Source organism: Monodelphis domestica, chromosome 6 (assembly GCF_027887165.1).
Source record: "Monodelphis domestica isolate mMonDom1 chromosome 6, mMonDom1.pri, whole genome shotgun sequence".
Lineage (NCBI taxonomy): Eukaryota > Metazoa > Chordata > Mammalia > Didelphimorphia > Didelphidae > Monodelphis > Monodelphis domestica.
Window position 1 is genome coordinate 14,038,673 of NC_077232.1, and position 20,532 is coordinate 14,059,204.

General features: G+C 34.9%; 1 protein-coding gene across 2 annotated transcripts in view; it reads left to right on the forward strand.

Moving 5' to 3' along the window:
- Nucleotides 1-20,532, forward strand: part of VN2R643 (vomeronasal 2 receptor 643) — a 96,036-nt gene that overhangs the window by 63,134 nt on the left and 12,370 nt on the right. For both annotated transcript variants that reach the window (NM_001102429.1, XM_056801017.1), the window contains 2 exon segments: nucleotides 12,506-12,724; nucleotides 18,913-19,036. In NM_001102429.1, the coding sequence (NP_001095899.1) occupies nucleotides 12,506-12,724; nucleotides 18,913-19,036 (343 nt within the window).

Below are 20,532 nucleotides of genomic sequence, written 5' to 3' on the forward strand. Positions count from 1 at the left end.
CTATTTATGTGAAAAACTTAATTCTCTCTATAGTACAAATGCTCACATAATTTGTATTCACTCCATTACGTTCCAGGAATTTCTATCTGAATACATGTTCATCTCTAGATCACAAATTCCTCTCTATATATTGTACACATTTTTAAAAACAATTCATATAACCTTAGTCAAAGACAACATCATTTAGAAATTCTCTCTTTTGCAAAATACCAAAATTCTTAATACTTACATTATTAAATCCTATGCACAGATTAACCACTTTAAAAACTTCTTGTGTGTCATATGATTTCTTGCTGCTACTTCTGACAGCACATGCATTAAAATAAATCTGATTTGAAAGATTCCCAATTTTAAATTCTAGAATGTTATTCTAAACTATATAACATCTTTTTCTGAATAACTTTTACATCTATAAAGTAGCCAGTACAATTTCTGTCCATACAGAATAAACATTCCTCTCTGTGTCAGGCTGGCTAGCAATCACATTTAAACAATTCTCAAAATCACTGAAACCATTATGCAATGCAAGGGTCAACAAAACATACCTCTAACCATGAAATTTTGTGCTCAATAAGATCTGGCTAACATTTCACATTTAACTGACAAACAGTAACCACAATACATTACATTTGTACCATATCAAAATCATTAGCAATCCTCCCAAGTTGAGAATTAATTTTAAGTGAAAATTGCTAACTGTGGAGTAAGAATCTCCTTTTTCTGCTCAGAATTTTCTCTTCCGCTCCCTTGGGCGCCCATCTAGTGGAAGAAAGAGGGAAAAATCATTGAACAGGTATTTGTTTTTGTCCTCTGCTGAGGATATTTGACAGTGGAAAGTTCAAGCTTGCAACTTCCCCCTTTTTACATAGAGGTGAGACTGTGACAAAGACAAAGATAAACAGTAACATACAAAGCTGTGACAAGCATGCTTTGAGAAGAAAAAAATTGATGTTTTTAGGGTCCATTCTTAAGAAAAAATATTTACAAAGAGAAAATTCATTAAAGCAGTTTCAGCATACTTGGGGAAGCTGTGATGAGCTAAACCATCTGATTGGCTGAGCTGATGTTCTTGTTCCCTATCTCTCTCAACTGATCTATCAAAAACTGACTCTTTTTGACTGTTATTTCTAACAAAATGCTCTTGTAGTATCTGGACAAAACTATCTGCTCCCAATTGGGTTAGAGGTGCGCTGATCCCTGAGGCTGGCTGATTTTCTCAAGGAAGGGACTTGTAAATCCCCTCCTATTCAGACTCTCTCTCCTGCTTAGGAGCTTGCCATGGGACACAGCCCAGCCCTTCCACAATAGTCTGCCCTGTTGGGATGCAGTTGGAGGGAGCAGGGAACAGCCACTTCAAAAAAAATTCCTCTCTGCATCATAAACTCTTTTTGCCTCTTTGTTTCATTTAGCCACACAAAAACAACAAAGACTCAACAGAAACCTATAGGACACATTCTCTCACACATTCATACACCTTTGAACCTGAAGGTTCCCTGAAGTCACTGAAAGACATCTCTTTAGTGACCTGACTGTGGGACTAAGCTCTGTCCAGCAACACAACGGCCTCTAGTGAATCCAGATTTATACAATAGAACAGAGCTCCATGGCAAACAGGAATCTAGGGCCCAAACAGAACTTCACGTCTGAACCTTCAAGCAGGCAGACTCCTAGAGTAAAACAGGCGATGGGGCAAAACAAAACAGAATTTTAGACAAACAGAGTTAACTTACCAGAGCAGAACAGAACAGAACAGGAAAGATGGTTCCAAAAACCAACCCAAATTTTGTCTGAAATCTCAAATGCCAGAACCAGGGGTGGGCTCCGGAGAGGACACCATTCACTTCCTTGGATTTCTGACCAAGTCCCTTGCAGGAGTTGAGAACTGCATACTCTCTAAGTTGGCACTCAGAAACACCTCCAAAAGGGATAAGGGTTCAAGTCTCCTTCACAGGCCCCAGCTTAGCAAAAGCTGAACCCCAGCTAGCTGTGGGCCTAGAGAGCTCTCCCCGAAGCAAGCACACACACACACACACACACACACACACACACACACACACACACACACACACTCTCACAGCAGCCCTCTCCAAAGTCCTTACCTCCTGGCCCCAGGGTTCGAGATCTCGCTGGGGGGCCTCCAACTAAAGTGGTACACTTCACAAATGAGTTCAAACACCTAGAATTTCAATTATTGGAACCATAATTTATTAATAAAAGAGAGGGGGGAAAAAGAATCTACCAGCTGGGGCAGAATTTCCTAACAGAAAACTGCACCAGTTTGACATTAAGGAACAGTTTATAAAGGTTTCCAAGATACATGTTATTTCTCTTCACATATAGGTTCTTATCTGACAATACATAGACTTTAATGCAGGAATTTGAGATTGGAGACAAGAAGCCCATTCTGGGGTTGTGATCTAAGGAGTGTTTATCTTTACTTAGTCAAATGTTAGTTCCCTGACCCATTGATATTCCTGAAATTCCTCTTTTGTCTTCTTCCCCACCCACCCAAGCTAAGCAGAAACCAGTTTGTTATCAGATTAAATAGCTTGTCTCTCCAGGAGGGAAGGGAGACCAGGTCTGTCCCCTAAAAATGTGGACAGGGCTTAATTTTTCCATCTTTGGTCTTTTTGGGACTAATTCAATTCAAATTTGAAATTAGATTATGAAATCCCTGCAACTAATATTTGAGTTGACAAAATGTGGATTATTAAATGTATAGGTAAAGGATATTCTGACCAGGGCAAGGATGAAGGTAACCAGGAACTAAGCTTTGGATCAACTGATTAGTGTTTCTGAGGGCATTTGAGCCTGTGGGTCTGTGCTCATAAATGAGTGGGAGAACCACCTGCCCATCTTGTACTGACTTTCCCTATCCCCCCACCCCCTCCTAAAGTGATGAGATAGCTATGATAATTTACTGAGTATTGTATTTAGATTTAGAAAGATCAATTTAAAAATCTAACCTCAGATACTTAATAGCTATATGACCTCATTTAATCTCTATTTTTCTGACTTTCCTCAACTATAACGTGGGGATAAGAATAGCATCAGCCATTTCGGGTAGTTTTTTTTTCAGTTTTTTTTCCCTTTTTTATTTAGAATATTTTTCCATGGTTACATGATTCATGACCCCCCCCCCTGCCCTTCCCAACTCCTACAAGCTGTTCCACTGCGTTATACATTGTTCAAAACCTAGTTCTGTGTTATTCATATCTGCGGTATAGCAATCCCTTAACATCAAAACTCTATCACACTTTGTGATCTTTCACATATTTTTCTTCTTCATTTCCATTTCCACATTTCTTTCTCCTAAATTCCTCTGGCTTCTCCTGGGTCATTGCATTGCTGCTAGTAGAAAGTCTGTTACAATCGATTGTGCTACAATGTCAGTCTCTGTGTACAATGTTCTCCTGGTTCTGCACCTTTCACTCTGCATCAGTTCATGGAGGTTGTTCCAGTTCACATGGAATTCCTCCAGTTCGTTATTCCTTTGAGCACAATAGTATTCCATCACCAACATATACCACAATTTGTTCAGCCACTCCCCAATTGAAGGGCATCCCCTCATTTTCTAATTTTTTGCCACCACAAAGAGCGCAGCTATGAATGTTTTTGTATGAATCTTTTTCCATATTATCTTTTCGGGGAATCTGAGTTGTTTTGATAAAAAAAAATAGTTTAACATTACCTAACAAAATGTCTGGCATTTATTTGGTAATATATGTACATATATAAACTACTTTTAATGAAAATTATAATAATATTATTAACATTTATTCATAGTTCCTAAAGTGTATGATATAATTATAAAATATAACATCATCATGTAAAATGTAATGTATAATTATATAACAATAAAAACAACACTACTACTATTTCTACTACAATCCACTGCTATTATTAGTACTGTTACTATTACTACTAGCATTACTACTATCAAACCACTACTATGAGCCTTATTAACTTTAGGGTAGTACTTAATTTTTTTAATCCTTCTAGAAGTATCTTTTTGTTGTTGTATTTCAGCTCTTCTCTTATTGATTTTTGTTGTTGTTAAGACTTAAGAGAGTGAGGGAGAAAAGCTAACAATGTAGATTGAATTTAGAAGTATTTCTGGAGAATAGATTTTTAGGGAGAACTGGTTTCTATCATACCACTTGTAAGCACCCCATATATTTTTCTGACATTTTAATATCAGATTTGAATGGTTTATTTAATTTCAACATTCTTTTCTTTTTAAATATTGAGTTCTCAATTATCTCTCTACCTTATCCCACTTACCACACATATTAAAGTAAAACAATATGGTAGTAACTTTAAATTTGAAGTCATTTGAAAAATAATTCTGTTTTGGTAAAATTTCTTTAAAAAGCATGACATATGAAGAAAGTGAGCAAATTATACTTCAATTATATTCAGAGTTCATCAGTTCTCTTTTTGGAGGTGGATAAATTTTTTGTGTATGTGAATCCTTTGTATTATTTTGGATCATTGTATTGATTAGAGAAGTCCAGTCTTCTACAAATGATCATTGCTTCTACATTAATGTTAGCTGTGCACAGTGCTCTCCTCATCCTTTTTACTTCACTTTGCAAAAGTTCATATAGATCTCACCATGTTTCTTTGAATCCAACCCCATCCTTATTTCCCTTAGCACAGTAGTACTCTAAGAATCATATGCTACAAGTTGTTCAATCACCAATCAAAATACTTCCTTTCAATTTACAATTAATTGTCAAATGGAAAAGAGACATTACAAATATTTTTGTACACATTGGTCCTTTTCCTTTTCCTTTGATCTCTTTTGAATATGGTTCTAGTATTGGCATTGGTGGTTATAAGGGTATGCATAGTTTTATATCTCATTGGGCAGAGTTTCAGATTATTCTTTAAAATGGTTGTGCCAATACACTATTATATCAATAGTTCATTAACACAGTTATTTTAAATTTATTTTACATTAAGTATGCTATAACTATGAATATATTAAGGAATGTAGACTTTACCACATGATTTTGCATTAAATTTTTTAAATATTACTTTTCTATCTTTTATCATAATATAATTTCCCTTATTATCTCTTTTAATTAAGAACATTTTTTATTTTGCTTTGTCTGAGATCATGGTTGTTTCCCATGACTATCTTACATTACCAAAATGCTAGAGATTCTATTAAAGTTCTTTGTTTGAATTCTTTCTTTGTCTTCTGGCTTCAAGGATATTTTTCCTAATAAATCATATTGTTGGATTCTGATTTCTATTCTATTCTGTTTTATGTTTCTCTTTTATGGGTGAGTCCATCCCATTCACAATTATATTTTCTTGAATTGGAATTCTTATCCTTCCTATTTCTTTTTCTTTTTTTTTTGTCCTCATCTCATTTAAAAAATTTTTATTTTATTTTATTTTTTGAAAACTTTATTTAGTCAATTTAAAACATTATTCTTTGGTTACAAGAATCACATAATTTCTCTCCCTCTCCTCTCCCTTCCTGTAGCTGACACCCAATTAAAATAGGTTTTACATGTGTCCTTGATCAGAACCTATTTCCATGTTGCTGATGCTTACACTAGGATGATTATTTAGAGTCTACATCACCAGTCATATCCGCCTCGACCCATGTAATCAAGTAGTTGTTTTTCTTGAGTGATTATGCTTCCACAATGTTTCCTCTGTATGTGGATGCTGTTCTTTCTCATAGATCCCTCCAAGCTGTTCAGGATCACTGCATTGGCACTAATGGAGAAGTCCATTACATTGAATTTACCACAGAGTATCAGTCTCTGTGTATAATGTTCTCCTGGTTCTGCTCTTCTCACTCAGTCTCAATTCCTAGAGATAATTCCAGTTCACATGGAATTCTTACAGTTTATTATTCCGTTGAGCACAATAGTATTCAATCACCAAAATATACCTCAATTTGTTCAGTCATTCTCCAATTGAAGGGCATTCCCTCATCTTCCAATTCTTTGCCACCACAAAAAGTGCAGCTATGAATATTCTTGTACAGGTCTTTTTCCTTATTATCTCTTTTGGGCATAAACCCAGCAGTGCTATGGCTGGATCAAAGGGCAGACAATTTTTAGCGCCCTTTGAGCATAGTTCCAAATTGCCCTCCAGAATGGTTGGATCAATTCAAAACTCCACCAGCAGTCCAGTAATGTCCCAACTTTGCTACATCCCATCCAGCATTCATTACTTACCTTTTCTGTCATATTAGTCAAGCTGCTAGGTGTGAGGTGATAACTCAGAATTATTTTGATTTTCATCTCTCTGATTATAAGAGATTTAGAACACTCTTCAGGTGATTATTAATACTTTTGATTCCTTTTTCTGAAAAATGCCTATTCATATCTCTTACCCATTTATCAATTGGAGAATGACTTCATTTTTTGTTCAATTGATTTAACACTTTATAGAATTGCATAATTAGACCTTTGTCAGAGGTTTACATTATGAAGATTGTTTCCTAATTTTTTACTTCCCTTCTAATTTTTGTTGCATTGGTTTTGTTTGTACAAAACACTTTTAATTTAATATAATCAAAATTATTTATTTTACATTTTGTGATTTTTTTCTAACTCTTGCTTGGCCATAATATATTTCCTTTCCCAAGGATCTGACATGGATACTATTCTGTGTTCACCAAATTTACATATAGTTTCCTTATTTATATTCAAATCATTCAGCCATTCTGAGTTTATCTTGGTTTAGGGTATGAGATATTGATCCCACCCTAATCTCTCCCATACTATTTTCTAATTTTCCCAGCAGTTTTTATCAAATAGTGGATTTTTGTCCCAAAAGCTGGCATTTTGGGGCGTATCATGGCCCAAAATCATAGACAGTCTTGCTGAGGTCACTTCCCCCAAGTCTATTCCACTGATCCTCCCTTCAATCTCTTAGCCAGTACTATATTGTTTTGGTGACTACTGCTTTATAGTATAGTTTGAGATCTGGTACTGAAAAGTCACCTTCCTTCCCATTTTTTTCATTATTTCCCTGGATATCCTTGATCTTTTTTTCCTTCCAAATGAACTTTGTAATTTTTTTTATGATTTCAGTAAAAAAAAAAAAGGTTTTTTTGTTGTTCAATGGATATGGAACTAAATGAGTAAATTAATTCAGGAAGGATTGTCATTTTTATTATGTTATGTTTATTATGTTTGTCCTACCCATGAGCAGTCAATGTTTTTCCAATTGTTTAGATCTAGTTTTAATTGGGTGGAGAGTGTTTTGTAGGTGTGTTCATATAGTTCCTGTGTTTGTCTCAGCAGATAGATTCCTAAGTATTTTTAATGGAATTTCTTTTTCTAATTCTTGCTGCTGAGATGTGTTGGAAATATATAGAAATACTGTTGACATATGCGGGTTCATTTTGTATCCTGCAACTTTGATAAAATTGTTGATTATTTCGACTAGCTTTTTAGTTGATTCGCTAGGATTCTTTAAGTAGGCCATTAGGTCATCTGCAAAGAGTGATAGTTTGGTCTTGCATTGCCTAGTTTAATACCATCAATTGCTTTTCCTTCCCTAATTGCTACTGCTAGTGTTTCTAGTACAAGTTTAAATAATAGAGGTGATAATGGGCATCCTTGTTTCACTCCTGATCTTATTGGGAAGGCTTCTAGTTTATCCCCATTGCAGATGATATTAGTTGATGGTTTTAGATATATACTGTTTATTATTTTAAGGAACAACCCTTCTATTTCCTATGCTTCCTAGTGTTTTTAATAGGAATGGGTGTTGTATTTTATCAAAGGCTTTTTCTGCGTTTATTGAAATAATCATGTGATTTTTGTTGGTTTGCTTGTTGATGTGGTCAATTATGTGGATGGTTTTCCTAATATTGAACATTCCTCGAATTCCTGGTATTAATCCTACCTGGTCATAATGAATAACCCTCATGGTCACTTGTTGGAGTCTTTTTTGCTAGTATCCTATTTAAGATTTTCACATCTATATTCATTATGGAGATCATTTTCTTTCTCTGTTTTTGATCTGCTTGGCTTAGGAATCAGTACCATATTTGTGCCATAAAAGGAATTTGGGAGATCTCTGACTTTGATTATTTTGTCAAATACATTTTATAATTAGTTCTTCTTTGAATATTTGATAGAATTCATTTGTGAATCCATCTGGCCCTGGGTATATTTTCTTAGGAAGTTCTTTGATGACTTGTTCGATTTCTATTTCTGATATGGAGTTATTTAAGGATTCTATTTATTCCTCTTAATCTAGGCAATTTATATTTTTGTAAATATTCATCCATATCACCTAGATTTCCACATTCATAGCCATGTAATTGGGCATAATAGGTTTCAACGATTGCCTTAATTTCCTCTTCATTAGAGGTGAGGTATCCCTTTTCATCTTGGATACTGTCAATTTGGTTTTATTCTCTCCTTTTTTAAATTAGATTGACCAATACTTTGTCTACTTTATTTGTTTTTTTTTATGTACCAGCTTCTAGTCTTATTTATTAAATCAATAGTTTTTTGACTTTCCATTTTATTAATTTGTCCTTTGGTTTTTAGGATCACTAATATAGTTTTCATCTGAGAATTTTTAATTTGTTCTCTTTATTGTTTTTTAATTAGCATGCCCAATTCATTGGCCTCTGAGCTCCCTAATTTGTTAATATATGTACTCAAGGATGTAAATTTCCCCCTGAATGCTGCTTTGGTTGCACCCCATAAGTTTTGAAAGGATGTCTCATCATTGTCATTTCCTTCAATGAGATTAATAATTGTTTTTATGATTTGTTCTTTAACTGATTTTGGACAATCATATTGTCTAATTTCTAATGAACTTTTGAGTTGCCTTTACATGTACCCTAACTAATAATTTTTTCATTGCATTATGATCTGAGAAGGTTGCATTTATTATTTTGCACTTTTGCACTTATTTGCTATGTTTTTATGCCCTGGTACATGCTCAGTCTTTGCGAATGTACCATATGCTGCTGAAAAGAAGGTGTATTCCTTTTCATCCCTATTTATTTTTCTCTACATATCTACTAAATCTAATTTTTCTAAGATTTCATTCACTTCTCTTACCTCTGTCTTATTTATTTTTTGGTTTGATTTATCTAGTTCTGATAAAGGAAGGTTCTGGTATCTCATTAGTAAAGTTTTTCTATCTACTGCATCCTTGAACTCCACTAGTTTCTCCTTTAGAAATTTGGATTCTCTGCTATTTGGTGCATACATGTTAAGTACTTATATTTCCTCATTGTCCATACTCCCTTTTATCAGGATGTAATTACCTTCTGTATCTCTTTTCACTAATCTATTTTTACTTTATCATTGTCAGATATCATGATTGTGACTCCTTCCTTCTTTTTCTCAGTTGATGCCCAATATATTTGGTTCCATCCTCTTACGTTTACACTATGCGTGTCTACCTTTCTCATGTGTGTTTCTTGTAGACAGAATATGATAGGGTTTTGGTTTCTAATCCACTCTGCTATTTTCTTGTGCTTTATGGGTGAGTTCATTTCATTCACATTCAGAGTTATGATTACCAGCTCTGTATTTCCCAGAATTTTGATTTCAAATCCTACTCTTATTCTTTCCTCTTTCACTATTTCCTTCTACATCAGTGTTTTGTTTTTAATCAGTCTTTCAAATTCCCTCCCTTATTTTACTTCCCTTTCTACCCCTCCCTTCTTATCCTCCTCTTATTTTCTTTATAGTCTTTTTAGACTACTCCGACCCTCTAACTCCCTTGTATTGCTTCACTCCCCACCACTCCATTTGTTACCCTTCTACTTCCCTATAGGGTGCAAATTACTTCTCTGCCCCAGTGTATTTGATTGTTCTTCCCTCTCCAAGTCAATTTGAATGTACTTAAGAATTGAGTAATTCCTATCTCCAACCTCTTTACCGTTCCAGTGTATTGATGTTCTACCCCCCTCTTGCCATGTACTTCTTTGTGACATATAAATTTACCCCATTTTGTTTCTTTTCCCATTTCTCTTAGTATTAACCTCTTAAAAATTATAGTTTTATATATATGCATATATATTCATATATACATATATAATTATGCATACATATGTCTCTATACATATTTATGTCTTGGCACTTCATCCTATACAGTTTGTCAATGTTCCCTCTAAGTATAATTCTTCTAGCTATCCAGGTGATAATAATAATTTTAAGAGTTACTAATATCCTCTCTTCTTGTAGGGATACATATCATTTTAACTTATTGGGTCCTTTAAAAAAAGGGGGTTTTGTTTTGTTTTTCCCCCTTTCTTAATTACCTTTTGATGATTCTCTTGACTTCTGTATTTGGGCAGCAAATTTTCTATTCAGGTCTGGTCTTGTCTTTAGGAATGCTTGGAATTCTTCTATTTTACTAAATGACTATACTTTCCCCTGAAAGAATATAGTCAGTTTTGGTGGGAGTTGATTCTTGGTAGTAGACCTAGTTCCCTTGCTTTTCAGAATATCATATTCCATGTCTTTTGGTCCTTCAGTATAGATGCAACCAGATCCTGAGTTTTCCTCAGTGCCATTCCATGGTATCTGAATGACTTCTTCTTAGCAGCTTGTAATATATTTTACTTGGTCTGGTAGTTCTTGAATTTGACTATAACATTCCTGCATGTTGTCAGTTGGGGATTAAGGACAGAAGGTGATTTCTGGATTCTTTCAATCTCCACTTTCCCCTCTTGTTCTAGAAAGTTGGGGCAGTTTTCTTTGATGATTTCCTGTAGGATGATGTCCAGGCTTTTTATTTTGTCATGGTCTTCCAGTAAACCAATTATTCTTAAGTTGTCTCTCTTGGAACTATTTTCTAAGTCTTCTGTTTTGTGAATGTAATATTTCATATTTTCCTCAATTTTTCATTCTTTTGATTTTGTTTTATAGTTTCCTGCTGCTTTGTAAAGTCGCTTGCTTCTAATTGTTGTATTCTGGTCTTTAAAGCCTGAATTTCTTCCCTGGCTTTTTGATCATCCTTTTTCTTTTCTGATTTTCTTTGAAGGTCATCTTTAATCTTCTTTGCCTCATCTTTCATCTCTTTTGCCTCATTTTCAAGCTGATTAATTTTGGCTTTCAAGACATTATTTTTTCATTTTAGTTCAAGTGCCTCTGTTTCCAGATGACATCTTGCTTTTTAAGTTCTTTTCCCAGTTGTCTCTGGCCTCTCTTAATTGTGCTTTGAATTGTATTTTGAGTTCTTTCAAAGCCTGTGTCCAATTTGATGGAGTTTCTATATTTTTGCTTGGTGTTCCTTGATCTTCCTCTGTTACGTGTGTTCTTTATTCATTACCTGGATATCAGATGTCAATTTTAATTTCTTTTTTCTGTTGTTAGATCATATTTGCCCCTTCTTTTTCCCCTGTAGTTGCCTTCACTCTTGCTCTTCTCATCATGTGCTGGATCTGTGGGTTAGGGCTTTTCTGTAAACCTTCTCCATTGAAGCTTAGTCAGCAGAGCTCTCAGAGTAGTCTGTGGGGGAGGGGTGTTGGGGCTTGAGCTTCCCTGCCCTCTGAAGGCTTGATAAGGTTAATCCCAGTGGAGTTGATCTTTCATATCTGGAGGTGCCCCTAGGCCAAAACCTCAGGAAGGGGGACAATATGGAGTGTCTCTGCTGTGACTAGGCTGGTTGCTCTGTGCTTCTCCCCACCACTTTGTTTAAAACCCTGAGCCTGGCACAGCTTTGTCCACAAGGTACTCCCTCTAGATTAGTGCCATTGGCATCCCAGAGATTCCAGTCACTGCTGGGGGCTCAGTACTGTAGGAGTCCTGGGACCTTCCTTCTTCCTTCCCCTTAGACCTGAGTGTTCTCAAATTCAGGCTTTTTAGGGGTGTAGCTTTTAAGTATAGTCCATCAGGAGTGTTCCTTAGCTCTGTCCGGTTGTTAAACTTCGTATGGACTTTTTTAAGGAGACTTTTTAAAAGTTAGCAGATTTGTATTAAAATCAGTGTGCTAACACACTTTTTTAAAAATACTCTCTGTTATGAGGAAGAGATAAGTTTAGTAGGAAAATGAAGGTTGCAGGGAACACTAGGCACCAGGAATTGTTAAAAGTTCTGGGAAATGCAAGGAAATACAGAAAAGAGTTTGGTTTTGATGAACTAGGAATCTAATGGCGAAGAAGAAGTAGGGGTGTCCTTGTCTAAGACACTAATTAGGTTCCCTTTGAATGTAGATTTCATAAAAAATTATAATGCCAGATATCAAAGATATTTGAAAAAAATTCTTGATTTAGTGGAGGAAAGATAAAATTACTTTTGAGGTAAGTTCATTATCTAGAATACATGTTTGTTTCCTGGCCTTTCTGTTTTTCTGTTGTCTGATTTGCTAGGGAAAAAGAGAAAATGAATGCAGAATGCTAAGAAGAGCTCAATATGAGGAATTTTAAGAGAGAATGATAACTTTGCCAAGCTCCAAATGCATAGCTCATTTTATGTTGATAATCAAGTATTGGGACATTAATGAATCCTTCTTTCCCCAAGGAGTAACAAATTACTGTCCTTGCCTTCAGCTCCACTACTATCTGAAGTGTGTCAATCCTGTCGATGGTACCAATGATGAGGTACGTGGGCATGAATCCAGGAGCATGGCAGAGACATATGATGTCCTAAATTTTCAATTTTTTCCTGGTCCTAAGGAGACACTGGTGAAAGTTGGAGAAATCAGTCCTTTTAATAAGGGATTAATTATTAATGAAGAAGACATTGCTTGGCCAGAAGATTTCCCTCAGGTAAGGAATAGGTGAATATTATGAGCTCCTAAGATGAGACTAATTGGACCTCTTATCTCTCAGTATCTATTAAGAAGATAATTCTTCTTAAATTAGGATCCCCTTTAAGCTTTCTTGGACCAGGATGACTTCCTAGGCCTTTTGGGACACTGTCTCACATATCCTAAATCAGATTGATAATGGTTCAAAATGGGAAGAAAAGTTTGCATTTCTTTTTCCCTATTTGAAATGTTTAGGAGAAGTCTCATATTATTGAGTCCATGCAGTAGACATTTTCTCTGCTGAAAAGGAATGTGACAAGGCCCATGGGCTCTGTTCCCAGTGATTCCTGAGAAGTATTTTCCCTCAAATTACCCAGAAATATGTCAAGAAACTGAAGCTTCATGTTTAGCAGTTTGACTTTATTGTAATGTATGGTGTTAGATTTTTGTCTATACTTAGTTTCTGCCATACTGTTTTCCAGTTTTCCAGCAATTTTTGTCAAGTAGTGAATTCTTTCACCCAAAGTTTGCATCTTTGTGTTTATTGAACACTAAATGGTATGGACATTAACAGTAGTATGTTGATTACCTAATCTATTCTATTATCCATTACTTTAATTTTTAGCCAGGACCAGATTGTTTTGATGATTAGTGCTTTATAGCATTGTTTGAGATTTGGTATAGGTAGACCTCCTTCCTTTATTTATTTTTTTCACCAATTCCCTTGATATTTTTGCCTTTCGTTCTTCCAGATGAATTTTATTTTTTACTAGTTCTACAAACTTTGGGGGTAGTTTTATTTGTATAGCACTAGATAGGTATATTATTTAGGCAGGATTGTTATATTTATTATATTGGTTTGACCTGTCCATGAGTAATTAGTATATTTTTTTAACCTTTACCTTATGTCTTAGAATCAATACTATGTATTGGTTTCAAGGCATAAGAGTGCTAAGGGCTAGGCACTAGGGGTTAAATGATTTGTCCAGAGTTACACTTGTAGGAAGTATTTGAGACCACATGTGAACCTAGAAACTCCCATTTCTAGGTTTGGTTCTCAATCCACTGAGCTATCTAACTGTCCCTTGGTAATTAGTATTTTCCCAATATTTTAGGTCTGCCCTCATTTGTATGAAGAGTATTTTATAATTTTGTTCATTTAGTTTCATAATTGTTTTGGTAGGTATTCCCCTAAATATTTTTTATTATCCAGAGTTATTTTAATGTAATTTCCTTTTCTATATCATGTTATTGGGCTTCATAGGTAATAAATAGAAATGCTGATGATTTATGTGTGTTTATTTTTTATCCTGGATGTTTGCTAAAGGTGTTAATTATTTCTATTATTTTTTTGGTTGATTCTCTAGGGTTTTCTAGGTATATCATCATATCATCTGCATAGAGTGATAACTTTGTTGGAACTTTTAAATCTTTCATCTTTATTTTTCTTCCTTTATTGCTATATCTAGCATTTCTAGTATAATATTAATTACTAGAAATTATAATGGGCATCCTTGCTTTAACCCTGATCTTATTGAGAAGGGTTTCATTTTATTTCCATTACAGATAATGCTTGCTGATGGTTTTAAGTTGACACCATTTATCATTCTGAGGAATTTTCTATTTATTCCAATGGTTTCTAATTATTTTATAAGGATTGCATGTTGTCTTTTGTCAAATTCTTTTTTCTGCATCTTTTGAAATAATCATATGGTTTTTTTCCAATATCAAGGCAACCTTGTTTTCCTAGCATAAAATCTACATGATTTTGGTGTATGATTATTGTGATATTGTGTGGTAATCTCTTTGTTAGTATTTTATTTAAAATTTTTATGTCAATGTACAATAGGGAGATAGAGCTGTAGTTTTTTTTTTCTTTGTTTCTAGCCCTACCTGGTTTAGGTATCGGTACTGTATTTGAGTCATATAAAAGGAATTTGTAAGGATGCCTGCTTTCCTTCCCCACCTCCCCCAAATAGTTTATGTACTAATATAGTTAGTTGTTCTTTGATTGTTCTGTAGAATTCACTTGTAAATCTTTTTGACTCTGAGCCTTTTTAGTTAGTTTTTTTGATTGTTCCATTTCTTTTTCTGTGATGGGGTTGTTTCCAAGTATTCTATTTCTTCTTTTGTTAACTTGGATAACTTATATTTTTTGTGGATATTCATCTATTTTACTTAGATTTTCAGATTTGTTTTGGGCAGTGTGAATTTTAGATTTATTCCACCCTGTTTAGTCTTTAGAATTTTAGCAACAGGGAATGTAGACACCCCCACTTAAGGATTGAGTGTGGGGGAGTAAGGTCTATGACCAATGTGAGCTAGCAAGTGACAAATCAGAAACAACTGATTGACCCCCTGGGCTTTCCAAAACCAAGTTTAAGCAACCATTGGTACATGTAAGACACAGGAAGAGGTGAAAAGAACTGCCTTTATATTTCACATGACTTTCTGTGAGAGAGTATGGACTGTGGAACTTGCTCATGAAGGAACTTGAGTGTGAGACCTCAGACTGCTTCCCTTAGATAATAACGTGGTGAGTGATAAGCCTGATGCCCCTTGCCTTGGCTTTTCTGGAGAAATCAGCCTCTGGAAAGGCCCATCTCTTGGGACCCACTTTCTTTGGCTTTTCTGGAGGCAACAACCTCTGGAAAAGCCCTTTGGCTGAGGCCTCTGAACTCCTGCTGGGTTCAGACCAGGCCACGGCAGCTATCTTTACCTTTCCCTCTCTCTCTTTATCTCTCTCTCTTTCTCTCTCTCTATAATTCTTAATTACTTCTTTCTACTATAAATAAACCACCATAAAATTCCATGATGACTTGAGTATTTCATTGGGATTTTGAATTTAAATGCCTGGTGACCAACTAAAATATATTCATTCTCAACCATAACAGCAGATAGTTAGAAAAATGTCTTCCAATAATTGCTATAATTTCTTCTTCATTGATTGTGATTTTATCTTTTTTCTCTTTTGATACTAATAATTAGGCTTTATTCTTTCTTTTTTGAAATCAAGTTAGTTAATAATTTATATATTTTCTTATTTTTTTCATAAAACCAATGCCTTGTTTGATTTATTAGTACAGCGTTTTTCTTATTTTCCTTTTTATTAACCTTTTCTTTGATTTTAATGATTTCTAATTTGGGGTTTAATTTAATCTCACATTCCCATGTATGAATGTACTCAATTCAGTTTTATTGAAACCCTTAAGTTATCACTTTGGGATTTTATCCGTCTTATGAATATAAAATTTGCTCAGTAAATTTTCTTTTTGTATCTGACTGTTTGGTCCAGAATGACTGGAATTCCTTTATTTCATTAAATTCCATTCCCCCCTTTAGTATGAATTTCAGTTTTGCTGTGTATATAATTCTTGATTATATTACTAAATCCTTTGCCTTTTTGAATATCATATTTCATTATTTCCAGGCCTTTAATATAGTATCTGCTAGGTCCTGTGAAATCCTGACTATGTTCTCTGATATTTGAATATTTTCCTATTGAATGATTGTTATAGTTTTTTTCCTTGTCTTGGGAGATATGGACTTGAGTAATAATAGGCCTGGAGTATTCTATTTTGGGGTCTGTCTCAGGAAGTGATTAGTGGATTCTCTCAATTTCCATTATCCTCTCTTGCTCAAGGGTATCAGGAAAATATTCCCATATGATTTCTTATAATATGATGTCCAGACTCACTTTCTGACTATGGCTTTTAGGTATTCCAATGATATTTAGATTATCTCTCCTTCTATTTTCCATGTCAGATATTTTTCTTGAGAGGCACTTTAGATTTTCCTTTATTTTTAATTTTTAAAATTTGTCTCATTATTTGCTGATGCCATATAGATTCATTAATTCTTTGTCTAATTTTAATTTTAACTTAATGTCTAATATTATTCCTTGAGTTTTTGTGTTTCCTTTTTCACTTGACTGATCCTACTTTTTAAAGAGTTTTTTCCCCTCAATATTTTTGGCTTGAATTTTCATTTTGTCCTTTCTATTCCTCAGGGTCTTCTTTTTTCAATGTATTATTTTGTCTCCATTTTCTTTTTACTTATTTTATTTTTTAGGGAGTTGATTTCTTCAGGAGTCTTTCCCCCCATTTATAGTGTTTTTCTGTCAAGTTTCTTATTATTTAGTTTTTTTACTTGCCAGGTTCTTTCAGGCATTCTTTTGGGAGAAAGCATCCTTTCAGACTTTTCTCTGAAGCTTCACATTTTCCCTTTTAAAAATTGTTTTCAATTGAGTTCATATTTTTATCTTTGCTGCCACTAAGATAATTTTCTAAGATAAGGTTTTTTTTTTGCTCATTTTCTCCCAGTTTATTTATCTATATTTTGAGAGTCTTCTCAGTTCATGGGGTAGAGGGAACACTGCTATAAATTGCAGAGTATGATTCTCTAATACTTAGTGTACGCTAAACAGTCTTTGTTTCCCACATTGAGTCCAATGAGAGTGTGCCTCTGTTAGCTTGCCATAGGGAGGTTGTTGCTGTTTTGGTCCAACCAGATTCAACACCCTGTGTTACCAGTTCCCCTTTTGTCTTATGGGCTGGATGGGTCCCTACCCTGCTACTTCTTGTTCTTGCCAAGTGCCTTTGCCCAGACAAACTACCCGCTTACTGCTCAAGATACTCTTCTGTCATCTGGAAGTGTGTTCGTTCCTGCCTTTGCCTTCAATGCCCCTGTTGAGTGGTTTAAGCTAGGCAGATTTCCCACTCTGTCACTTCATTGCTTTGGGGTCTGCTGCCTTAGGCATTGTTGCCATGTGGGGAGAGTAAGTTTCAGCAGTTTGCCAGTCCCCTACTCTGCTCTGCTCCCTTTCTGCCTCAGGCACTCTGATACTAAGTGAGTTTTTGTTGCTTTCTTGTCCTCTTTTACTTCACTACCCCTTTCAAATGGCCTATGTTGGCTTGGATCCATTCCTTGCCCTCTCTGCCTGATATATGCCTGTTGAATGGCTTGGACTGGGTCTGCTCCCTGGATAGAGCTTTGTGGCCTCTGGCAGAGTCAAAGCATGCTGAACTGGTTTTATTTCTTCCATTTTCCACAGATATTGTGCTGCCTTGGCTACTCTGTCTTCTTAGCCCAATGAGACATCTTCCTTTGACTTTACTTTGGTTTTCAGGCAATTAATTACTGTGTGTGTGTGTGTGTGTGTGTGTGTATTGGAGGAGTGCATTATTTTACTTTGTCATCTTAACTCCTAGTATGCAACTCACTTTTAGAGATTCTTAATTTAGATAAGTTGGTGCAATGGACAGAGTGCCTCGAGTCAAGAAGACCCCTTTCCTCAGTTCAGATTTATACTCAGTCATTTACTACCACTATTATCTGGGCAAGATCCTTAACCCCATTTGCCTCAGTTTTTTCATATTTTAAAGTCAGTTGGAGTAGGAAATACTAAACTCATTCAAAACATCTTTACCAAGAAAATTCCAAGAAGAGCTAGGAAGAGATGGACACAAATGAGAAACTGACACATCTCCAAATCTAAATGTTTTAGTTATGTCCTTTCCTAATGTAGATCATACATATATATGCATACATACATACATATATATATATAGTTATATTCAGCTTCAGTTTCATCCTTCTGTGTCATTCATAAAATTCTACCCTTTATTAATCTCCAGCATTAACTCTAAATGCCAGCCTCAAAAACAAGATAAACCAATCAAATCACCTGATTCTTAGATTCAATCATGCTGTATGGTTTAATTAAATAATTATATTATAACCTCTCTAAAGCTGTGACTCATTGAAACATTCAAGATTCTTCACCAAAAAAGCAAGAATAGGGTCTATTTGGAGAAAAAATAGTCTCCCTCTGCCAGCCTGGTCACTTGTGAATTACTTCACAAGTATTTGTAGAAAATGAAATGCACTTTGGAGATATACTAGTATGATGTACATGATGGAAAATGTGGTGGCCACAAAAATGTTTAAAAAATCAGGCACTTTATTGTGCTTTGTGGAGCATCTGTGTGTGATCATGACTTGGGCAAACTTTGATTTGCAGCAATGGAAGAAAAAAGAAGGAAATTTCCATTGAGATATATATCATTCTTGCTCTGAATCACTGCAAATCCTTATTCTAAATGCCTTCCTTGGGAGAGATCTGGAATCATCCTTGCCTCAGTGTATCTGTCTTTCATCTGTCATTCTTACCATGATATTTTCTCTCTTCTCTTGATGGAAACTCAGACTCCAATTTCCATATGCAGTGTGAGCTGTGGCCCTGGTTTCAAGAAGATAATTCGTGAAAGGGAGCCCATATGCTGTTTCGAATGTACTCTGTGCTCTGACAGGGAAATTTCCAATCAGACAGGTGGGTGCCTCAAGACAAATGGTCCTCTCAAATTAGAGACATTGGATTTCTTTCTTTTTTATTTTGAATCTTAAACTGAGAAAAGTTTTCCTCACTATACTAAAATTTCTGAACTAAAAACAAAAATCTGTATTTATTCAATCACTTGTGTTCACTGCAAATGAATTGTGTGCCTTCTTTGGGAACACCACAATATTAGACAAGTCAAGAAGACACAATAAAAGGCAAAGTTCTTGCCCAAGAAGAAATTGCTTTCTTTTTTCCGGGTCCAGTTTTCAGTATGGGCCAGTTTTTTAGAAAATATATATAGTTTGCTTTAGATATATAATTATAAGAAAACTCCTGTCATCAGTCTTTGGGTTTTTGGTCAGCCTAACTGGTTCTTAATTAAAGATCTCTAAATTGTGGCTTAGAGGTAGTTTAACTTCCCTACCTCACAATGCTAGATTCAAGCAATCAAATAAGGATTTTGCACAATTTGCTTAAATGAATGATTTTTTCTCACAATACACAAACTGAATTAGATCCATAATTGATTAGGATTGAAACTAAATTAAATTCAGAATTGAGTCAAAAGAATGAGTTAGTGACTTAAAGTTGTTTTTTAGACCCTTACCTACCATCTTGAAATCAATACTATATATAGGGTCTGTGGCAGAAGAGTGGTAAGGGCTAGTAAATGGGGGTTAAGTGACTTGCCCAGTGTCACACAGATAGGAAGTGTCTGAGGCCAGACTTGAACACAGGACTACTGCCTCTGGGCCTGACTCTTAATTCATTGAGCCACCCAGCTGCCCTGACATTGGTGACTTTAAATCAATTCTCACTACCACTTGCAGTTCTAATTCCTTAAATTTCATCTTTTGACTTATGAAGGAGGGGCAAAGATACTTCCTCAAGGAATAAATTATCTCTATGCCAAAGCTATGTGTTTTTTATACTTTTATAATCAAAATGTATGTCAACCTACAGATAAAATAAATTGGAGATCTCATAAAAAACTAATTTTGAAGAAAGAGATTTATATCACCAAGGCAAGCAACAAAACTCAGCAAACATAAAAACCATGAAACTCAAGGTTAAAACAATATAATTATGATCATCAACATCTGAAAATCTCTTTCCATACTAGTCACCCAATCCCAATGTCCGTTTAAGCAATAGAACTAGATCTGATTATCAGCTGATCCTTAAAAATGTCCTCTCTGGGACATTCTCATTTTCAGAGCAGCTGTGAAAGGGTCTGTTTTTCTGTTTCTAAGTCATTTGAGACTCCTAGAAAATTCTGACAAAATATGGCAATGACTAGAAAATATAATTCAGTACTGTTTCAAATTTGTTTCTCCAAATCTGAAGTGGCAAAGAATTATAATTTTTACATATCTGTTGCTATTTTTATCTGTACCTAAATTCTGTGCCAGATATAAAAATCTTTAAAAATTCATGAAGATTTAAGTTGTAAAATAAATTTTTCTGTCTTTCAAAATGATCAAAAA